This window comes from Notolepis coatsorum (genome assembly GCF_963971535.1).
Source record: "Notolepis coatsorum genome assembly, chromosome: 15".
Taxonomy (NCBI): domain Eukaryota; kingdom Metazoa; phylum Chordata; class Actinopteri; order Aulopiformes; family Paralepididae; genus Notolepis; species Notolepis coatsorum.
This window is the reverse complement of record NC_140179.1, coordinates 21,917,365-21,931,235: the sequence shown is the minus strand read 5'-3', so window position 1 is coordinate 21,931,235 and position 13,871 is coordinate 21,917,365. Positions and strand designations below refer to the sequence as shown.

Genomic DNA, 13,871 nt, shown 5'->3' with positions numbered 1-13,871 from the left:
ACTTTGATGAACATTGTTACTCAGCTGATAGAGTTGTACCCTTCCTGATGGCTTGTCGTACAGAACTTGTAAGCCGCTTTGGATAAAAGCGTCAGCTAAATGATTAAATCTAAATGTAAAAATGTAAATGTAATGTATTAAATAAAAACACAATGACGTTTCAGATTTCGTCAGATTGAACGGGTCAAAATGTCCTCATGGTTTTAGATGCACTTCTTTAACCTGCAATGTCACTGGCTCACTAGTATGGGGTCAGGTGAGGGTTAGGGGGTGAAGGTGACCCAGGTGTGCGTATCTCACCCCACAGATGAGCGGCGTGACAAACAGCCAGCAGTACTTGAGCACGACGAACGGCCGGTACCCAATCATGTCCTCAATGTTGTCATAGAAACGGTCGGCACCTGCAAAAACAATGCCCGGCAATCAAAGATTGTCTCTCAGCGTTGATAGGGACCACTCTCAACCACATGGTTCAAAACATGCAGAGACTTGATGGTCAGTAGACAGTAGCCTAGCCTAGTGCAGCTACAGTTGACAGTAGCCTAGCCTAGAGGAGCTACAGTTGACAGTAGCCTAGCCTAGAGGAGCTACAGTTGACAGTAGCCTAGCCTAGAGGAGCTACAGTTGACAGTAGCCTAGCCTAGAGGAGCTACAGTTGACAGTATCCTAGCCTAGTGCAGCTACAGTTGACAGTAGCCTAGCCTAGAGGAGCTACAGTTGACAGTAGCCTAGCCTAGAGGAGCTACAGTTGACAGTAGCCTAGCCTAGAGGAGCTTCAGTTGACAGTAGCCTAGCCTAGAGGAGCTACAGTTGACAGTAGCCTAGCCTAGAGGAGCTACAGTTGACAGTAGCCTAGCCTAGTGCAGCTACAGTTGACAGTAGCCTAGACTAGAGGAGCTACAGTTGACAGTAGCCTAGCCTAGAGGAGCTACAGTTGACAGTATCCTAGCCTAGTGCAGCTACAGTTGACAGTAGCCTAGCCTAGAGGAGCTACAGTTGACAGTAGCCTAGCCTAGAGGAGCTACAGTTGACAGTAGCCTAGCCTAGTGCAGCTACAGTTGACAGTAGCCTAGACTAGAGGAGCTACAGTTGACAGTAGCCTAGCCTAGTGCAGCTACAGTTGACAGTAGCCTAGCCTAGAGGAACTACAGTTGACAGTAGCCTAGCCTAGAGGAACTACAGTTGACTGTAGCCTAGCCTAGGAGAGGCAGGGAGACTTGTGCTAATGAGAGGGGGGGGGGGCAGCCACCAGGGGCTTCTTAGCCATCCTCTCTGTGAACATAATTTATTTGCTTCCCATTGTGTTTTTTTTTTTATTTACCTTAAAAATGAGGAAGAGAGTTTAACAGTTTCAAAGGTTTATTCCAGAGTGAATGAACAATGTTTAAGGATATCACAGCTGCGGACAACACGTCCCTTCCATATGGGGAGGGTTGTGTGTGTCAGAACAAGTATACAGTCGTTCTTTATACTGTTACAAACAACATACCGTCAGCACTGGTGGTCGATATGGTCAGGAGTCTTAGTTTAGACAAGAGACGTCTCCGATGTAAATTACTGTCTTTTAATAACTTTCGAAATCTTTTTTTAGGGACCATGCGATTACAACTGTACTAAGATAATAATGCTAATCGTTCATACCCAGATCAGGAGACTAACTCCAACAACAACATAAAAAAGAAACAGGCACAGATTGTGTCCACTTATACAGGAAGGGCCCTTTTAGAAAGTGTTTACTGATACATTCTATGCATAGATGCTAGGTTACCATCCAACAAGATACCAAAGGCCCTAATGGTTCCCTTAACACCTTTGAGAAGACCTGGAGACCCCTTTTAACACATAGAATCATTGACATCCCTGCCTGACTGTGATGATTGAGCCCCCCCCCCCTCCCCTCTGTTTTTCCCTTATTTTAAGTTAATTCATTTCTTAAATTTTTTTTCTTCTCACCGCAATTATATTAGTATCGTAGTTATTTAATTTTTAATTTTTTTAACTTTTTTGTCTTGTCTGTCACATATATATATTTATTTTTTCGTGTATTATAATGTTTGTTATCGCTCTCCATGGGTGGGATGGGGAGGGGCTAGGGGATAGGAATGGGAAAAAAATAAAAGGGAAGATGCATAATTTATATGAATATTTTTTAACTGTGTGTAGTTTTTTTTTTTTTTTACTTCCATTAAAGAAAGTTATTAAAAAATATATCAAAACCATACTCTCTTCATAATAGGGTCCTACCAGTCCCGGTTAAGAGTTTTAGGTGTGGTCTCCCTCCTTCCCCAGTCTTTGTTAAAGGTTTTAGCACACCTAGAATTAGGAAGGTGGCCTTTTGATGCCTGAGCCCCTCCTACTGCTCCAGACATTTGAGGCTTCTGCAGAACATTTAGGACGGCACAGCAACACAGCAACACAGCAACACAGCAACACAGCAACACAGCAACACAGCAACACAGCAACACAGCAACGACAACCAATGACCAGGGGTGTAAAGTACTTCGTTTTTGGGGGATGTGTACTTTATCGAGTATTAATCGGTTTGTATACTTTGTATACTTTTTACTCCTTACATTTAAAATGCAGACCTACAAAGTACAAAGTACAAATCTCGCAGGTCCAACCATTTTAATTAGTATATTTGTTTCTCTGGCCGAACTAACGTTAACGTTATTAATCCTGCGGCCGCACTTTATTTAAAAACAGCCAATCAAATCCCCATCAATGGAAAATGAACCCGCCCATACCCATTGATTGATTGATTGATTAATTGAAAACTTTATTAACAGATTGCAGAATGGGTACAATACAGTACAGCTCAATACACACAATTGTTAAGGAGATGCAGACCAGAGAAAGACTTTCGTCTTGTTTACATCAGGGTCCCCCAATTTCAATTCATCAGGACATAATATGACATACATGACATACAGATAGACAGTACTGCTACATCTATACATTTATGACATACCAGATGTGCAAATACAGTACTGTTTGTGATACAAAACAGAGTTGAAAAAGCTGTTTTGCTATGATAATTAGTAATGATTAATGAAATATCAAAATAATGTTCAATAAGATGTACTTGTGTTTAATAAGTTGTTTTATTCAGAAGTTAACACAAATAAATAATTTTACCAGTACAGTACAGTATCTAGCACACTCTCAGGAGCAAAACAGAAAGAAGCATTTCAAACTTGAACTATGTGACATGGCTTGACTCAATCAGTCCAATCTCTATTTCTCCTTCTTCCACCAGTCACTCAGGCAGACCAGCTTGTTTTATGTAGCGGTGTCTACTTATAGTGCCTATAATATTTTTCCCGTTGGGTGCCAGACAGGGCCAAACCCTGCCAATGCAAATCAACTGCTCCAGTGGAGTTGCTCAGTGGCCAATGGTGTCAACTGTGGTTGTACTGGGCAGCTCCCAGGTGTGAATGGAACTGTGTGAATGTGAAGCAGGGCGTTCCTGAAAAAGAGCATCTGTGCTCAGCGAACCTACCCTGGGTAAATAAAGGTAAAAAAAAATGTAAAAAAAAAATATATATATATATATATTTTTTTATTTTTTTTAGATGAACTGCGTCAATTATATTATCGCACGATACTAGTATTGCGTTAACGCAGCAAGTTAACGCTGTTAACGGCCCAGCTCTAATTTTGACATGTACATGGGTACCTTGGTCGTGTAGTGTATCTTGTAGACCAGGCCCATTGCAAGTTGCTGTACTCTGTTGTCTACTCTAAGCCATCCTACGTTGTCAAAGTGGGCAGGGGTTAGGTGGGTTCTAGGAGTAATATCAAGCTTGTTTGTTTTGAGATGTTTGTAATTTTGTTTTTAGCGCCTTTGAGGTGCTTTGGTACCATGAGGTGCAAACATAGTCGTAGTACCCTTGAATGAGTGCTCCTGCCAGAGTCTTCAGGGTATTCTTGTTTACCAGAGAGGAGATCCGGTACAAGAATCGAGTTTGTTGGTTGACTTTTTTTATTACATTGGATGCCATTTTGTCACAGGAAAGATTAGCCTCTAGGATGGAACCCAGGTAGGTAATTTCATCTTTCCTTGTGACAATATTGTCACCCACTGTAACTGAGAAGCCGTCGGCCTTGCTGAGTTTGTTATTTGAACCGAAGAGAATGGACTCTGTTTTGCCCATGTGTAATGATAGTTTGTTATCAGCGAGCCATATGCAGATTCTGCCTAGTTCAGAGCTGAGGGTTTTTTCAACCTGTAACTTGTTCTTGTCAGAGACCAGCAGGGATGAGTCGTCCGCAAACAGGAACAAGTTGCAGTCACAAGCTGACGACATGTAATTTGCATAAATTAGGAACAGTAGCGGTCCTAGTATGCTTCCTTGTGGAACACCACAGCTCACTGCTGCCCTTTTTGTCCAGAGGGGTCACCCTCGCAATTTTGAAGTCCTTGGGGAGGTGTCCCTGTTTTATGGAGAGGTTTATTATGTGTGTGATGACTGGGGTGATGCGGGCTGCTGAGTCTCTAAGGAATTTGGAGGGGATGTTGTCATGGCCAGTGGCCTTGTTAGGTTGGAGGGCGCTCAGTTTTTTGAGTACCTCATCTGTTGTTACCATTTCCAGCTTGAAGTCATCTTTGCGGACCCCTAGGTTTTTGTAGTAAGCTACTATGTGTTCTACCCCATAATGCCCTGAGTGGGAGGGTAGTTTGTTTACCAGTGTTGTGGCTATGTTTGTGAAGAAAATGTTTAAGTAATTGGCTACATCCAGCTTGATTCATGCTTTTGTCTCATCACGTCTGGACTACTGTAATGCACTTTTTTCAGGCCTACCTAATTCAAGCATCAAAAATCTTCAACTCGTGCAAAATGCGGCTGCACGGATACTAACTAGAACTAGAAAATTTGATCACATCACACCAGTTTTGTCCGCCCTACACTGGCTTCCTATCCAAGCCCGTTCTGACTTTAAAGTGCTACTCCTCACCTACAAAATTTTAAATGGGCTTGCACCGCTCTATCTATCCGATCTCATCTCCCGATACTCGCCCGCTCGTGCTCTGCGCTCACAAAATGCGGGGCTTCTATCGACCCCTAGGGTTAAAAAGAAATCCGCCGGCCACAGAGCCTTTGTCTACCGCGCTCCCTACCTGTGGAACAAATTACCTGCCGTCATCAGGGGCGCCTGCTCTGTCGAAGCTTTTAAATCCCTGCTTAAGACTCATCTTTTCTCTCTCTCCTTCAACCTACCCTGATCTCACCTGGTCGGGGACTGACCTTTAGATTAATCTGTGTAGTTTAGTTATGGTACAGGGTACTACATGGTACCACTGGGTAGTTTACTACAGGGTAGTTTAGTTAGGGTACATGGTACTACATGGTACTACATGGCACTACAGGGTACTACATGGCTCTACGTGGCACTACATGGCACTACAGGGTACCACAGGGCACTACATGACACTACAGGGTACTACAGGGTACTACAGGGTACTACATGGCACTACAGGGTACTATAGGGTACTACATGGCACTACATGGTACTACATGGCACTACAGGGTTCTACATGTCTGCTCCTTTGCAGCACCACAAACATGGGAACTCTCTAACTCTTCCCCCCCCCCCTCTCCCCCCCCCCCCCCCCCCCCCTCCCCCTTCTCTCTGAGTGCCCGTCTCCTGGCGCTGACTAAGGTGATGGATGCCTCGGGGTCTTGGCCAAGATTGTAGTGACTGCTCTACATGCACCTCCGAGGCCTTGGATCAGTTATTCACCGCCGTCTGTCCGTGGTCCTGTCAACTGATCAACAGTATTAACAGACTGTTAACAGATTAACAGTCAACGCGGTTTCATTGCTGGGTTAAGTACTTCTATTCTATTCACATAATACGCCTACTTCACATAGGGCTGGGCGATATGGCCTAAATATGATATCACGATATTTTCTGACCTTTCGGCGATACACGATACGCATCACGATGTTTTTCTTTTTTTCCCCAAACAATTCATTATGAGGCTTACCAAGACAGTATTTGAGTTTGCAAGCTAACATTAAAGACAAAATAAAATACCCATGCATTTAGCATTTTTATATTATATATTAGATTTAGATTATTGGATTATTAGATTATATATTGCATATATTTAGCAATGAGATATTATATAATTTAGATATGAAATATGATTAATCGAAAATGGGGGACCCTGATGTAAACAAGACGAAAGTCTTTCGCTGGTCTGCATCCCCTTAACAATTGTATGTATTGAGCTGTACTGTACCCATTCTGCAATATGTTAATAAAGTTTTAAATCAATCAATCAATAGGATTTTAGCATTTTTATGAAACTACTGTATATTTGTATGTCTCTAAATGTTTTGATGAATTGAAAATGGAGGACCCTTATGTAAAAAAGCCGAAAGTCTTTTTCTGGTCTTCATCCTCCAGTCAGTCCACTGTTGTTGTATTGAGCTGTACTGTATTGTACCCATTCTGCAATCGTTAATAACGTTCATTCGTTCAATCATTCAGCCGGCAACAGAATAATTTTGATTGACAGTCGAGTCTGCCAATTACGTCACACCGCTTGTACCCGCCCTGCTGTTCTTAGCACCAATCGGCAAGCAGCGCTATTCTTTTTTTACTTCCTGAATGCCCTCCTTGATTTTAACGAGAGCTCAGCTCAACGACAACAACAACAGCTCACCGCAGCCGACGAGTGATTACTAGCGCACCGCAGCATGACAACGAGGCATAATGATTTTACTGCAACAAATGTTATAATAAAAGCCTTTCCATACATCTGTCTGATTGAAAACTTTATTAACAGACCGCAGAATGGGCACGCACAACTCGGCACGGACTGAGATATGAACAGTAACGCTTGCTATCTATGTCGTCATTGGACGTTGCTATGTTTGGGTAAATACGCTGATGTGTAACTATATAACGTGTAACTATATAATGTTGATGCCACAAAACGAATGCCTTTGTTAATCATACGTACTAACTTTGATGCAGTAGTGTGTGTGTGGGAGCGGCGTTGTTCAAAAGTTTGAACGGGGTGGACCAGATTGATGCGACACAATCCTCTTGGGCAAAACATCACGATATCCACGATACGTTAAAAAAGTGTATCGTTAATGAACTGTACCCGATATTTATATAATATCGTCATATCGCCCAGCCCTAACTTCACATATCTACTCCATTCACATATATGCCTACCACTTGTATCTATTGCTATGTCCGCCTACTACAATCTCATGAGCTGTCTAACGCCTGTCCCGTCTCCCTGTCTCCCTATGACTTGCTGTCCTGGAGTGTTGACCGGAGTGTTGGACGTCCCGTGACGAAGGCCGGGAGGTTGCGACCCCCTCTGCGTGCCCCCCTGTCTCCGGAGGTCTCGTAGTGGTGACCGGCGTGCCGGATGTCCCGCGATGATGTCGGGGAGTTCGCGACCCTCTCTGCGCCGCCCCCTATCTCCCTGTCTCCGGCTGTCCCTGTGCAACGACCGGAGTGTTAAATGTCCCTTGACTAAGACGGGGAGGACGTGACCCTCTTTGCGCCGCCCCTGTGCCTCAAATAGATTCGCTATCAGCTCTATCTTTAATCTTTCAAAATGTTCAGTTGCTATCGCTATTAGCTCTATCTTTAATTTTTCAAAATGTACAGTTGCTATTGCATGCACTCATCTGTGTTCCACTACACACATGAGTGCATGCTTACCAACTGTCCGTCTGCAACACTACTATCACCAACATCTAAGAAGGGAGATCCCCCCTTGAATGGCCCTTCTAAGGTTTCTCTCCTCCACACTGCCTGTGGAGCTTTTTTCCCTATTGTTAGGTTTTAGTGAGTTTTTCCTTACCTTCGCGTGGGGTATGTCTGGGAGTGCTTGCATTCTTTCATTTATTTGCATTCATCTAAAAATGTTTGGACCTTATGGTGTTCTTGTTCTGTTCTTGACTTATTGTTATGTTTTCTTCTTGACTTGTTTAAAGAAGATCTGTACGGCCCATGGGGACATTAACGTGTGTTGTCGGGCCCTATAAATAAATTTGATTTGATTTGATTTGATTTGTCTGTGATGAGCATGTTGTCCGTCTTTATGTTTATGTTTGAGAACCGGGTTTAAGTTTTTTACTGCAGCCTAGTTGATTATTGAGTAATTTCCAAAGTTCACGTGGTTTGTTTTTGTTTTCCTCGGTTTTGTCATTGATGAAATTCTTTTTTGCAGTTTTGATCATGGAGTTTACGTCGTTTCTTAGTCTGTTTCTTTCCAGTTTGAGTTCAGTCACATGGGCTTGGAGTTCACTGCTCGTGCTTTTGGTAAGCTTTGACTGACTTTTACGAAACTCAGAGCATTTTTTGTCTCTGGTTTTCATAGCGGCCAGTCTTTCGGAGTGCATCCACGGCTCAGCGCGATTTTTTACCCTGGTGGTTCTTAGGGGGGCCATGCTGTTTAGTATTGTTGAAAATTTGGTTTTGAAACCAAGCCATGTTTCTTCAACCAGTGTACCATTGAGCTCATCTGACCAGTCCAGACTCTCCAGTTCAAGGTTAAAGGCCTCGCTAGAGTAGGTTTTGAGGTCTCTAGATGTGACTGTTTTGTGACAGCCAGCCTTTTGTTTTAGCTTTTTGCGGGTACAGAATATCATATAATGATCACTTAACCCGCATGCTATAACCCCTTTATTGGAGATCTTGGACTTGTCGGAGGTCAGAATGAGGTCAATGGTAGTCTGAGTTGATTCACATACACGTGTGGGTTGGGTGATTAGCTGGCTGAGGCCGTGCAGATCACAAAACCTACTGAATGACTTGAAGACGGGTGCATCTTTTCGTTGCATATCCGTGTTCCAGTCTCCAATAAGAATTTTGTCTACATCCTCAACTCCAGCTAAACACCCGTCAAATGTATCATAAAAGCCACTATGATCTGGCGGTCTGTAGATTGAGCCAACTAGTAGGGATTTCGCCCTTTCGAATAGGATTTCCACCCATACAGTTTCAATTGATTCATGATTCAGGTCAGTTCTGTTGATAAATTTGGTGTCTTTGTGTATGTACATACAGACACCACCTCCATGTTTGTTCCTATCATCCCTGATTATTGAGTAGTTCTCAATCTCTATCTCTGGATCTTTTATAGAATCGTCAAGCTTAGTTTCTGAGAAGCACAGTATGTTTGCCTTACCATTTATGAATAATTGTTTGATTTCATCCAATTAGTTTTTTAGGCTGTTTATGTTGAGATGGAAAATGTTCAGTCCATTAGAGTTGGTTATTTCATTTGTGATCTGTTCCTCTGTGTGTGGTGGGGGGGCTTTGTTGTCATGGGTGGGAAGGGGGGAGGGGGGGTCGGATCCCGCGCCGTGCTGGTACAACAAAGGACTCGTTCCAGAGTCCATGGTTCATGGTTGATTTCACTGATTTCACTGGGGGACCCTGATGGAAACAAGACAAACGTCTTTTTCAGGTCTGCATCCCCTTAACAATTGTGTGTATTGAGCCGTACTGTATTGTACCCATTCTGCAATCTGTTAAATAAAGTTTTCATTCATTCATTCATTGTTAGCTAGCAGGCTGCTAGCTAGCAGGTTGATGTTTGATGACGGGGGTACGTTTTTATGTACCGGGCTTGCTGTTAATAATGCGTGTATAGACGCAGTTCCAATGGCTGGGTCTTTCTTTTCCGAGCCATTGAGAAGGTAGAAGTCAAGGGCGGCTAGGCAAGGCGCTCACCACCAATGCAGGAGATGCTGGGTTCGAGCCCAGCTCTCCGCATTGCTATCAGCTTGGCTGGTCGTTCATACTAATACAATTGGCAGTGTTAGGGGGTGGGAAGCTGATGGGTGGGGATCGGACGTTGTGGACAGCGACTCCTACAGGTCGGTTGGTGCGCCTGCGCAGCAGAATCAGGAAGCAATGGGGGCGGCGTGCCCTCCAAACGCAGACCCCCGACACTGAGAGATCGCGCTGTGCAGGTGAAAAGATGCAACTGCTGCTTCCTCGAGTACCGGAGGGGACACGTGATGTAAGGCTTAGTCCACATTGCAGCCGGCTTGTGGGAGGCATGGCCTAACAACGTTCGAGACAGGGGAGGGTAGAATTGGACGATACGAAATTGGGGATGGGAGAAAAATAGAAAATGGGAGAAAAAAGTAGATAAAAAAAAGAGAAGGTAGAAGTCACTGTGGGTCTCGTTTATTCCGTTTTCACTTCTCTCCACTTCTGATTGATGTTGATTCATTGATGAATTGAAGTATGGACCCCCCTAAAAGAGGTCCTGCATTATATATTATATTATAATCCATATTAGCAGGAGGAGAAAATGTGCACAAAACCTTGTTGTTTTGGTTCTATGGCAAGAGCTCTCAGAAACGCGACTGCTCATGGCTGCGCCGGATACAGTCCTTGTGCTGATTGGTCCTTGTGCACGACTAGAAAGCGGAGATCTTTGATTAAACACCTGCTATATCAGAAGAATAGACAGTCAGAAAAAAAGTTTTGACTTTTACTTTTTAGTACTTAAGTACATTTAAAAGTAGAAACTTTATGACTTTTACTCAAGTGTGTTTTTAGCCAGATACTCTGACTCTTACTTGAGTACGATTTTGAGACGGTACCCATATAATTTCTGGGTACTTTTTACACCCCTGAGGACACAACTGACCATAGATCCAGGCGACGACAATGGTCTCAAAACACGCAATGAACAGCAGGTTGGTTCCACTGGCACCGTAGTAATCCATCAGCTGGAAGAGGATAATTCCTCCCTGGTGGGTGGATGGATGGATGGATGGACAGAGAAAGAAAAAAATGCAATAAGGAACTATGTTTTTTTCCCTGTGTACCCTTTTCTACTAAGCTGTACTGTAACTCACTGTTACTCTTTTTTTTACTCTGTATTGTATATTGTATATATGTATATTGACTGAACACTTTTTGTTTACGTACTTTTGACTTCCTATTTTATACTTTTATACTCCCAGGAGCTCATACAGAAAAAAGCATTTCATGGAAAAGTATTCTGTATTTTTTACTATGACCACTAATTAAGAAACTTGAACTTGCTCATGTTCCCTAATAAAATAACTCCACCCCTCCACCCCTCCATCTACCTGGCTGACGAGTGGCAGCCCGAGGAGGAAGCAGACCACGGCGACGCCCAGGACGAGCAGCTCTCTCCGGCCCGGCCTCCTCAGGTGGCGGGGGAACATGTCCGTGATGGCGGTGGTCAAGCTCTCCACGCACACAAACTGAGCAGGGGAGCAGAGGAGCACGCGTCGTTAGCGTGTTTGTATGAAGCACGGCATGTTGAGCATATTGATACTCACCAATCCATAGATGAATGCTCTTCTAAATGAACACGTACATTATTCGATTGGATTAAATTAGATTAACTCTTTCACTGCTGCACTACCAAACGGGTAACCCTTTCACTGCGACAATAAACAGAAGGTTAACCCTTTCACTGCCACACAACAGCAGGTTGTTAACCGTCGGTAGTGTGATAGTAAAGGGTTAACCATCTGTAGTGTGGCAGTGAAAGGGTTAAGTATTGATACCAATCCATAGATGAATGCTCTTTTCGAAATGAACACATACATTATTCAATTGGATTAAATGAGATTAAAATGTATTGTTGTTATCATACCACACTAGTACAGTGTGGTACAAAAAGAAGGCTTGGCCTCCAACCAACCAGAGTGCAAATGTAAAGTAAAGTGAAGCAGTAATATACAATGTACAGGTAATTAAACTGGGTATGAAATATATAAATTATTACTACTGAGTAATAGTGGTAATCAGATGTATGTACAGAGTTGTAGTATTAATATGTACAGTGATACAGGTATAAAGACACTATGGTAGTAAGTCATACTGGGCAGCAGTGTAACTAGTAAGAGTAGGTAAGAGTTTGTACAGATATAGATACAGTATCTACAGATGCGTAAAAAGGATTGTATGCAGGTATGTACATACAAATGTATATATATATATATATATATATATATATATATGTGCTAAGAATAAATATATATATACGGTAGGCCTATATACAGCATTATTGTACATACTATCATGCAGAGTTATATGGGTTATATGCAGGTGTATAAGTAGGTATATAGGATACAGGGCCCTCATTTATCAATGGTGCGTACGCACAGATATGTGCGTAACCCGTGCGTACGATCATTTTTAAGCAAAGTGTGGGACTTATCAATTTGAACGTGTGCTTGACTTTGTGCGTATATTTACGCACAGCTCCGACCGTGCGTACCTGGCGCCCGGTGGTAGAATATGAATATTGCAACGCGGAAATAAGCTTCCGTGCATTAGTTTCAACACTGGCGTGTTCTGTTGCATGACCGTAATTCATTATAGTTCATTGTAAAATAGCGACAGTAGTGTAATTATTGTCAAACCCTATAAATATAGCATTTGGAATAAGTCTTTCTTTCCGAATGAATGCAGCATGGTTTATATATAGGGTTATCGGAATACTATGGGGTGCACTGACTGGGCTCCGCGGGGAACTGTTTTCAGAGATAGCAGATAGGAATGAATTAATGAATGAGGGGCAGTCTAATTGCAGAGAGAACATAAAAAATATTAACTAGAGTCCGCTATACCCGAGACACCTCCTTCATTTGTACCGCAATTTAAGACCGAAATTGGAGCGTGGAACAAAACGCACAAATACCATCCCCATCCCCATTCAAGTCCTCTCCACCCTTGGGTCTTTGGCCACCGGCACGGTCCATCGTGATATTGGAGATGGATCGAGCAATAGACTGTTACTGTACCACCCATGTAGCTGTCAAAGCTCCATCACAAATGCAGTTATGTGAATAGAAAGGTTCTTGTATATGCTCTCGTATTATTGTTTATATAGGCTACCTAATACCGACATCAAAATAGATTGTATGCCTCTACAAATCATATGCAGGTAGAACATTTACGGAAAATCCATCGCGATTTGGAATGAAATTGACGGAGAACTTTAATCCCTGGGTATTAATCAAACGAAACGAAGAAAAAGCAGTCATATTCCAGCATGGTTATTAATGACACCAATGGCAAACAGTGGTTAACGGTCTTTATTAGTGTTTGCGCTGCCCAGGCAGCAATGGTCTTTAGGAAGTTAATAGATATCATATCCGACTGTTTCCGACATCACCGTGTGTACACGTCTGTCAGCCTGTCGCGTATTTCTCCCAGGCGTTCGCTCGGTTTAGTCCACTTTTCCACATTTCATGGGGGTGTTTCATTACCATATATGGTTAATTACCAGGCGGTTCTATATGCAAATACGTAAAACCGTGCACGAGCGTGGAGCGTAGATCAAGTGATATTTATCAACACAGAGTACTTGCAGGTGTGCGTGGGACACGTCTACGCACGTGTGATAAATCCAGATTTTTCTGTACATACACACATTCTAAATTCTGTGCTTAAGAACGAAAATAGAACACTTTCTAAGAATTGTTGATAAATGAGGGCCCAGGATTATATGCAGGTATATTCAGACAGATATGGATATATATATATATATTACGCATATGCATACACGCACACATATACTCCATGAAGTCCAACAGTACCTGACTGTCCAGGCCGAGGAAGAGGATCATGAGGAAGAACAGCACGGCCCAGAAGGAGGAGCCAGGCATCATCGACAGAGCCTTAGGATAGGCTATGAAGGCCAGGCCAGGACCTGCATGGAGAGGGCAGATGACCACCACAGTACTCCTGATATGTATACTGTATCTATTAGGGGTGTAAAGGTACACGTATCCGTACCGAACCGAACAGTTTCAGTGTGTACCGTACCGTACGGCTGTGTAGTGTACCGAACGAATACAGCGGTATGTTAACCACTAACGACCGCC

General features: G+C 42.9%; 1 protein-coding gene across 1 annotated transcript in view; it reads right to left on the bottom strand.

Moving 5' to 3' along the window:
* The window catches only part of LOC311241968 (sodium- and chloride-dependent GABA transporter 2-like), a 99,056-nt gene that overhangs the window by 6,518 nt on the left and 78,667 nt on the right, over positions 1-13,871 (bottom strand). The window contains exons 13-16 of the mRNA XM_084330925.1: positions 13,584-13,696; positions 11,097-11,234; positions 10,649-10,751; positions 301-401 (exon numbers count right to left, since the gene is read on the bottom strand). Coding sequence (XP_084187051.1) covers positions 301-401; positions 10,649-10,751; positions 11,097-11,234; positions 13,584-13,696 — 455 coding nt within the window. The remainder of the gene's footprint in view (positions 1-300; positions 402-10,648; positions 10,752-11,096; positions 11,235-13,583; positions 13,697-13,871) is intronic.